The 9,587-nt window shown below is 30.5% G+C and overlaps 1 protein-coding gene across 2 annotated transcripts; it reads right to left on the reverse strand.

The window, feature by feature from the left end:
• Positions 1-5,335: 5,335 nt before the first annotated feature.
• LOC100240916 (calmodulin calcium-dependent NAD kinase) lies at positions 5,336-9,222 on the reverse strand. Of its 2 annotated transcripts, XM_002284286.4 has the most exons (9): positions 9,116-9,222; positions 8,840-9,028; positions 8,522-8,745; positions 8,358-8,422; positions 6,900-7,115; positions 6,687-6,810; positions 6,239-6,576; positions 5,926-6,070; positions 5,336-5,783 (listed from the first exon to the last, which is right to left on the reverse strand). In XM_002284286.4, exons 1-9 carry the CDS (start codon positions 9,129-9,131, stop codon positions 5,544-5,546), a joined length of 1,557 nt encoding a protein of 518 aa, XP_002284322.1. In that variant the 5' UTR covers positions 9,132-9,222; the 3' UTR covers positions 5,336-5,543. The 2 variants fall into 2 exon arrangements, with proteins under 2 accessions (XP_002284322.1, XP_010650000.1); XM_010651698.3 differs by having other exon boundaries at positions 8,358-8,745; positions 9,116-9,221.
• Between the last annotated feature and the right edge of the window lie 365 nt (positions 9,223-9,587).

Below are 9,587 nucleotides of genomic sequence, written 5' to 3' on the forward strand. Positions count from 1 at the left end.
GAGAATTTCTCATTTTTAAAAAAAATCTTCTCTTCAAGATATGATTTCTCATTTGGGCTTTTTTTATTTTTTATTATTATTATTATTTTATTTTAAGTGAGAATTTCTCATTTTTATATAGAAATAATCTCTTCAAGAGACAATTTAACACTTGGGTGTTTTTTTTTTTTTTTTCAATTTAAGTGAGAATTTCTCACTTTTGTTGTCTCTTAAAGAGACGATTTTCCATTTGGTTTTTTTTTTTTTTTTTAAAGTGAGAATTTCTCACATATATATTTTTTTATATGGAAATCGTTTCTTTAAGAGACGATTTCTCACTTGATTTTATTTTATTTTTTTGAAATGGTCTCTTAAAGAGACGATTTTTTACTTCTTAATTTTTTTTTTTTTGTGAAAATCGTCTTTTAAAGTGACGATTTTTCACTCACAAATTATTTTCTCTTTCCTATCTGAACAAAACTACGGTCGATTCAGAATCATTTTTCCTATTACGGTAATTTAGAAATTACTTTTTAAAATTGCCGTACTTTTAAAAAAAATCCGATTCCAATGACGCAGGTCCCAAAACGTCACCGTTGCAAACCCAAACCATATTCTTCAAAGTTCGGATCATTACACCCACAAGCCATGTTATAAAGAATCATCCAACTCATTTTATTTATTGAATCACCTTTTTCTTTATTGAGTGGACCAACCATGTAATTATTCTGACTTGATTTTTGACCTTTCCAATATTTTATAACTTATATCATATTCTTTAGCTTTGGTTGCTTCTCATTTAAAACAGCAATTAAATTTAATTTTTTTATTATTATTTAACGCGGGGAGAAAATTGGGTATTTTCTTTAAAAAAAAAATTACTAAATTTCAAGAAAATCAAATATAATTTTGACCAAACGATAAGACAAAGGAAAAGGTATCATGCCACCGACAATCAATTTTTTCGATATCAAGGAAGTGATCGAATCATGTGACTTTAAAATATGAAGATTTCAAATTAAAAAATAAAATAAAATAAAATGCAAATAGTGATAATGAATGACCTTTCTATATATAAGTCAAGACGTGAAGACAGCTAGCTTCACCTACTAAAGATGAGAAATCAACAATTTAATAGTGAAGATTTCTATTCTTATTAAAAAAATCTCATTATAAAAAATATAAAAAATTATGGGTCTCCATAAATTTCTTGATTTTTATTTTCTAATAATTTCAATATAAAATTTAATTATTTTATTTTATATTAAAAATATAATGACTTTTTAAAAATTGATTAAAAAAATTTTATTCTCAAAATTTTAAAAATAATTTTTAACTATAAAAAAGTCAAATCATTTGATTTATTAAGAGGATTCGTACATTATAAATAGTGAAGATGAATTTGTAAAGTTCATTAATTATTATTTATTGTTAAATCATAAAGAAAGAATTGTACGACTAAATCGAAAAAATCAATCAACTAGGATCTGTTTGGATGGTAGCATTTCGATGCGGACAAGGATAATCACATGATGAACAAGGATTTGAAAAATGTTACCAGGAATAAAAGGAAATCAAAAGAAAGACATAGGAATTTGGGCTTAAATTGGTTCACTGGTTCTCTGGTTCGACCGCCGATTCCAGCGATCCGACACTGGTTCAAAGCTCTCGACTCAAATGGCTAAATCGATTGTCCGATCCGATTTTTAAAAACAATGAAAATAAGTGTAATTCTTTTAAAAAATAAAAATAACTATTTTTTTTTTTACATGGATAAATAAGTCCTTAATTACTATCATGATATTTTAGACTGCTTTTGTTTAAATTCTCTAAATTATTGGTATACCTTTTTAGTTTTGAATTATTTTTAAAAATTATTAAAATCATTAATGAATCAAATATATTAAGCTTTATATGATTTTAAGTTTGTTTGCCTTGTTGAAAAACTAGAAGAAATATTATTGTATGTAGAGGAAAAATTGATATAATCATTTTGGATTAATTTTGATTCGAGAAATTTTAGTATTAATTGGTTCAAATTTTGAGTTTTAAATTATTTTTAAAAATTATTACACATTTTAAAAATCCAATACATTAAATCTTATTTCATTTGGAGTCCTTTTACCACCTAATGAGAAAATTTAAGAAATTTTGTGAACTCATTGGACAAATTACATTTTTTTCCCATAAAATGAATAGTACATGTCTAAATATGGGGTGACACGGGCTTAAATAAGGGTTGATACATGTGTAAATAAAGAGTAGCACACTTCCATACATTTTCTTAAATTTTCTCAATTTTTTTCACTAGGTAAACCAACATTGATAAAATGAAACTTATGGATTCTTTCACAAATATATCAATTTTTAAAAATAATTTGGAATGCAAAAACTAAGACAATTAATATCAAATTTTCGTGCACCAAAATTGGTTTCGAAGAGAAACTAATACAATTATTCTTGAATAGTTTTGTTCCAAGATATTCCAGTGTTAATCGGCTTAGTTTTCATATTCTGAAGAATTTTTGAAAATTAATGTACATGTGAAAGAATCTCGCTTGAGTTGGAGTTTATTTATCAGGTGATTTTTTTTTTTTTTGAAAAAATTAACCTAGATATTGAAAAGAAAAAATTTAAAACTTTTTTGGGGATTTCATATATAAAAAATATTGAAGCTTTTTAAATTATATGTATTTCAATCTTGTGCTTAAATATAAAATAGTCAAATTAAGATAGGCATGAAGCAAACATCAAAGATATCACAATCAATTTGTCAACCATCTTATAGTTACCCAAAAATAATTATTAAGCATGGAAACATGGTACCATTGGATCTTAATAATTGTGGCTATGGCCCAATATTGGAATGTGAGAAAATGATTTTGAAACTTGAAAATGAGAAGTCATGAATTGTTATCCAAATCCCTCTCTTTTTATAAATTCTCCAAGCTAATTATGTGAAACAAAAATTAATTTAATTTTGATATTTTTCATTATGAAATTATTATAAATATATCTTATATTATTCAAAAATTATTTTTTGGAAATAATATTTTCTTAAAGAGGAGAAAAAAAATAGAAAAAAAAAGGAAAAGTAAAATGTAAATTTTAGCTTTAATTTTTTTCCTCAGTACTTTTTTTTTAGAATTTTTATGAAGATTAATCTTTCATTTTCTCCTACTTTTATTTTTTTTTATTAAACAATTAAAAAAAATTTAAACTTAAGTTAGTTTGCTTTTTCCTTTTCTATTTTTTTTTTCATTATTTCAAGATTCTAGTAATCCAAGCTTAAAAATTGACATTATAATTATTTTCTAATTTAAAAAAGTGAAAATATCACACCAAGCTATTTGGGGTTATTAGAGTATGATATTATTTTTGTTAAATTCATGTGCATTTATCCACTAAGATCTTTGAAAAACAAAAATTTAGAAAAGTACACTTCATTCAAAGTTTTTAAAAGACCAAAACACACACACACACAATCCTATTTTTCAAGTCTCTATATTTAACATTAGCTAATTAGAATTTTTTTTTTCTAGAAATATTTCATTTGTTTATTTTTAAATGTTTTTCAGAATAAAAAGCTGATCCAACGCCAATAAGAATCAAACTTAGGGGTGGACAATTGGTGTGGGAGGTGGCATATGGATGTGCTCCACTTCCTCCTTCGCTGTGAGTTAGTGGCCAACATGTTTTCTCATTGCCTTAGAAAGCTTTAAACGTTGTCACCCTGCACTTAGGGCCCATTTGGTTTAATACTTTAAAATTTTTATTATTTAAATGTTAAAAATTCTAAAAACACTTTTTAAAATTACTTACAAACACATTTTTAGTATTGATGGACATATTTGTATAGGTAGGGATGACAACGAGGTAGAATTGGGATAGAGGTGTTTATTCAAAATAATTTTCATTCATGTCCCATTTAAAAAATTAAACGGGGTGGGACGGGTATGAGAATTTCTCATACCAGCTCCACTCCATCCCATCCCACCCCGTTTAACTTTTTTTTTTTTGAATTTTTTTTTTAAAATCACTTAATTTTTTTTAATTACATTAAAATAAATATATTTTATAAATAATTAAATTATTATAATTTTTTATAACTTATTTTATTAAAAAATATTTTATTATTATCTATATATTAAAAATAGTAAAATAAAAATTAATTTAATTTAAATTTTAAAAATTAATTTTATATATAATCGGGGTGGGGCAGAACAAGACAATACCCAAACCCGCCCCGAGTTTTAAAAAAATTTTTAAACTCGTCCTAAACTTGTTTAATTAAAATTGAAATTTATCCTATTAGGGATGGAGCGGGCGGGTACTTGAAAAACCCCGCCTCATTGCCATCCCTATTTATGGAAAGCATAAAAGTACCTTAATGATTGTTATAGGTTGTAATAGAAATAATAAGTTGTGATAAAATAATTAGTTATTCCCACTAACTTTAACTTTAATAGAAGGTAAAAATGATGATAGTTGGGGATGATTTTTTGACATTTATTATAATTGGATTAACTTAAAGGAGGAGATTTACTGTTATATCAAATCAAGATCTAGTCATTATGGCTATAATGAGTGATGTTTATCTTAATTGGTTTGAGTCTTAACAGAAATTTTATTACCTGATTTAAGGATAAGATATTGAAAAAACTGGTGTGCAAGGCAACTTTAGAATTATCATATTTTTTATATTAATTAATTAATTAATTTTTATATACTATAATATAAGTGATATATAATATCTATATATATGAAAGTTTAATTTAAGTTTAAAATCTACCACATTTTCATTTTAATATATAATAAGTTGTTTATATATATATATATATATATATATATATATATAAAATTTGAATGCAATTAAATCAAGTTCAAAATCAGCAATTACGATTTTAAATTTAAGTTTCAAACCGTAGTTGATGATTATGACTTTAAAATCAAGTTTAAAAGTGTAGGTATCAACTACAGTTTTAAACTTAAATTTGAAATCATAGTTAGTGAGTACGGTAATGAAATCAATTTCAAAACCGTATTCACCAACAAAATTCCTATAACAAGGGCAATCCCCATTTTTATGGTTTTGTTGCCAGAGGTAGTAGAGGTAACGAACGTCACCTCGAGTTTATTCATTGTTGGATTGACCAGTGTCCCCAATGTGAAACATGAAAACCGCTTCGAGCATCCCTACAATATATATAAAGAAAGGCAAACAAAGAAGGCTGAACTCTCAACTGAGCTTCCGTTGTTGTCTTCATACTCAAACCACTCATTCATATACATTGATATGAATCCGTTTGGCAACAACTAAACCTCTTTCAACTATCTTTTGCAGAGTATAATGGAATTATGGAAATCAATCAGCATTTTGGATCATTTAACTGTATATGGTACAAGACACAACAATCAGGTGAAGATATGGCAAAAGACTACTTTTGAGGAATCAACCAGGATGTACTCGGCACAAATCATTGGATAATACCAAACGTACAAGCAAATATTGGAGTGAAGCAGTAAAATCAAAGTTCGTTCGACCACCATTGATCATACGGCGTTCACTTTTTTGCATTTTCTATTTTCTGAATTGACGTCCTCAGGTCCAGATGAAGGCTCGCCCTGGAAGGTGTCAGAACAATGTCTTTCCAAACTGAACCCTGTTCATATAAAATTTTTGGCTCCGTGTAAAGCTCGTAGACGTTGTCTGCATCATCCTTCAGAGTGCTGACTACTGTCAAACATTTGATTTGTTCAGGATCAACCAGTAGCTTGTTGTCTCCATCTTTCCATCCTATCAACTGTATTAATTTGTACTAATAAAGTTAGTAAATGACAGTTACAAACAACAAAGGAGTATGTAGCAAAAGAGTATAAGCATTCAGCAGTAGAGTCTATTCCACATTAAACTAAAAAGCTAGGCACAAGATTAAGCATTATTACGCTGGGTGGGCCGCCCATGGCATTGGTGCAATAGAGCCTGGCATTATCAACAAGTTGGCAGTATCTCTGAAACGCACTTGCAAATCTCTTGTGGGATTTCAACTGTGAGTTCACCCTCACTGCTCGTTTTGTCATTATAGCTCTCCTGTTTCAAGTATAAAATATATGACCCTGTCAGTTTTGAATGATTTGCACACTAGCTTAAGTTGCCTTAGTAGCATCTCAAACTGAAAAATGGCATATTTAATGTATCTCATCCAGACAATCCTGTTCCTCTTAACATAAAAATGTTGAAGTTCATACAAAATTTTACCTGATGCCTCTAACAACTGCTAGATAAGGATCACAGATCACTCCAACCAACTCTATTCTGTATGGTTTCCTTTCTACATGTCCATTTTCGTTTTGTTGCTCTTCCTCTTCTTCTTCTGGTGGTATCTGTTCCCAGTAATTTTCAGTGACAGTTCCATCCTCTGCCACCTTGTAGCCTACCCCCATTCGATAACGGCATTTATGGACATTCCTAGCCATGGCAATTGTTTGCTGGACAAAGGGCTCCCATGATAACGTTCCATCCATGATCACATCGCGGCCTTCATTCAGGGCAGTCACAAGGAGTGATGATGCTGCATCGGTGGATGACTGGTGCACCTATTTTCGAGTAAATTTGTCAAAATTTTCAGGATATTCGCATGATAGAAAGATGTGATCTAGATAAAAATATATGAATAAAGTAAAATGTGCGTGTGAAAGAGAGTTACCAGCTCAGCAGTTTGAAGCATGTCATGGTGATGAGAGCTAAGGGCTCTGTAAATGACATCGGTCTCTTTGAAAGCATCTGCCTCCACTACCACAGCGTTTGCTGCTGCCTCTGACCAGAATGCTCTGCCAGCCACGTATCCAAGATAAGCTCAGGGATCATTATTAATGTAGAGTGAGAAAATAATAAATAAAAAGAGTGGAAGTGAGTGTACTCTTTCATAATGTCATTGAGGACAGTGCTCTTGCCGGCACCCATACCACCGCCCATGAGGAGGAGCACAGGACTCCTCTTACTGAGGGCCACTGGCATCATCACCTCTGTGCAACCACCGGACGGCGCCACCCCTATGGCTTTCATCTCCTCCACCAATGTATTGAACACCCTTGTCACCTTCAAGTCCTTTGTTACCTTCTCAAATCTCTGTTTCCTGTTAACCCACACAAAATCAACTCAATATTAATGGTAGAGTAGTCAGAATTTAGGAGAAGTATTTAAATGACCCTTTTGACTTTGTTGTACCCAATTATTGATATGGATATACTTAAATAATAAACTGAGATGAGTTGTGATATGACCTGTCTGCTAATAATATATCATTATTTTTACATTTTACATACTTTTCACAATTTATTTTATTTAATTTTCTTTATGTAAAAAAAATTAATTTCTTATTTTTATTTTTCTTTCCTTATCAAACATACCTCAAATTAAAGAGTACTCCAAGGAAAGGATAACCAAATCCCCACCCTTTGAAAGGAAGGAGAGGACCACTAAAAAAACCATGTCTAGAGATAACGGCTGATATTGACTTATGAAAATGGCAACACATGGATATTTAGATAATGTGTCAATGATTATTACCAATTTTAATAGATTCCCGTTGCATTTAAAAAGTGGCATGTTAGCTAAGAAGGACGTTCCAAAAAAATGACATAAAAGAAATTTTTAAATATTTAGATTTTCTATTATATTAAAAATAATATATATAGATATTTATATGTTGTAATATGTGACTTGAAAGACATGGAGAAAAATGGACAAATATCGAAATGGAGCGACGATATTTGTCATTTAAGCTTGTATTTTTATTATTGATGGTGAACGATAGGTTGGGAGGTGTAGGGAGCAATGCTCCCAATGGTACTGTTCAAGGGTATTTTTGAAATTTTATTACTAATATAAATAGTAACCCTAATTTAAGATATAATAAAAGTTTTCTTTCCTTTTATGGTGAGGGGATAATTTATCATTAAATGTGTGTGTGTGTTTTTTTTGTTTTTCTCTAATTTTTTTATTGGAATCATTGCACCAAAATCAACATTATCAATATAATTTAGTCGGTCAAAGAGAAATATTTAAACTTTTTTTTTTTCCTTCCGTCGTAAAACAAACACCATAATTCTAAAATAATTATAAATTATTATAATAAAAATGACAAATTCAACTTAAAAGTGGGTGTAACTCCAGCTAGCTCAACGTGCATCATGAGAAATCTTTAAAAAAGTGTCAAATACTTTTATAAAGCGTAGAATATAGCCCGAACAAGTGGCTGAATAAACTGCAGGGAATAAACAACACCCTCTTCACAAATTAAGTTCATATGCCAGTCATCTTCTCCGAAACCAAGACATAGAAGAAAGGCAAATTGAATTCGCAGGTTAATTAGTACCTTGTAGCGGCCATCACAAAGTTCTTGAGCTTCGTTTTCTGCTTATCAGACTCCACACTCAACACCTGCAACTCATACCACAAAAACTGCTCAGATTCTTTACGAAGGAAGCAAAGAGAAATTGATGCTCCGTCTCTCTTTGTTTTGAATATACATGTATGTACCTGATTGATCATAAGAGAAGCCTGGGTCCAGTGAAAGCCAAAATAGCTGAGGGTGCACCTGTCAAGCTCCTCCACCAGTTTTATATAGAGTGAGTCGGCGTCTGGTTGACTTGAAATATACTCATACATGTTTTCATCACACCCCTTTGATTTCTTGAGATAATCATAAGCTAAATTGCATAACTGGGGACACTCATCCGGATCTGCAAATCCCATTTGCCTTGCTGTGCACCAGGGTCTAAGCTTGTTAATCATTAAAACAAGTGTATATTTAACAAAGTCAAATCTTCAGACTGACGCAGATGTGGTTTTCTTTACCTACGTAATGGGAGAACTTTTCCAGCTTTGCGGCATAGCCGGACTCCGTTCTCTCCAGCCCTGGAGCAATACTCGGATCATTCTCCGGCTTATTCTTTCGGCACCGGCGGTAAAGGGTGGCGGCCATGGGCGCCATGAATCCAAGAGTCGTAGCCAAGAGAAGTGTGAGGTTGACTTTGCCATGGCCCTCTGCAAAAAAGGAAAAAAAAAAAAAAAAGAAGTTGAGTACGGAAAACGTTACCGCCTTGAGAGAAAGAGGTGGAGAGGAGGGGTTACCAGCTGGGTGCTGCATTTTTTCCTGAAAGAGAGGATGTCAGACGGAAGGAAGATGTGAGGATTTGGTTTCATTTATAGGCGTATGGGCCAACATTAAGCTTAGCTTTTGTATACAATAATCTCTAGAATTTTATAGAAGACAAGATATTTACCATATACACCCTTCATTTCTCCAATTTGGATTTTAAGAAGACCCCTAAATTGTCCCATAATAGAATTTTGGGTCAATATGACCCTTTTTCCAAACAATATATTATTTTTAGCCATGGTTTGAAAATTCCATTCAAATTAGAAAAAATGTAATTTCATATACTCATATAATAAAATAAATAAATAAAATAAAAAACTCAAATTTATGAAATACAAATTTTAAACTATTATCTAAAAATAATTAGTATTTCATATATTTTTTGGTCAAATGTACTATCTTCCATCATTTAGGTATGGTCTTTTAATAATATAGATGCTATAT

The sequence above is a fragment of the Vitis vinifera genome, chromosome 5 (genome assembly GCF_030704535.1).
Source record: "Vitis vinifera cultivar Pinot Noir 40024 chromosome 5, ASM3070453v1".
Classification (NCBI taxonomy): domain Eukaryota; kingdom Viridiplantae; phylum Streptophyta; class Magnoliopsida; order Vitales; family Vitaceae; genus Vitis; species Vitis vinifera.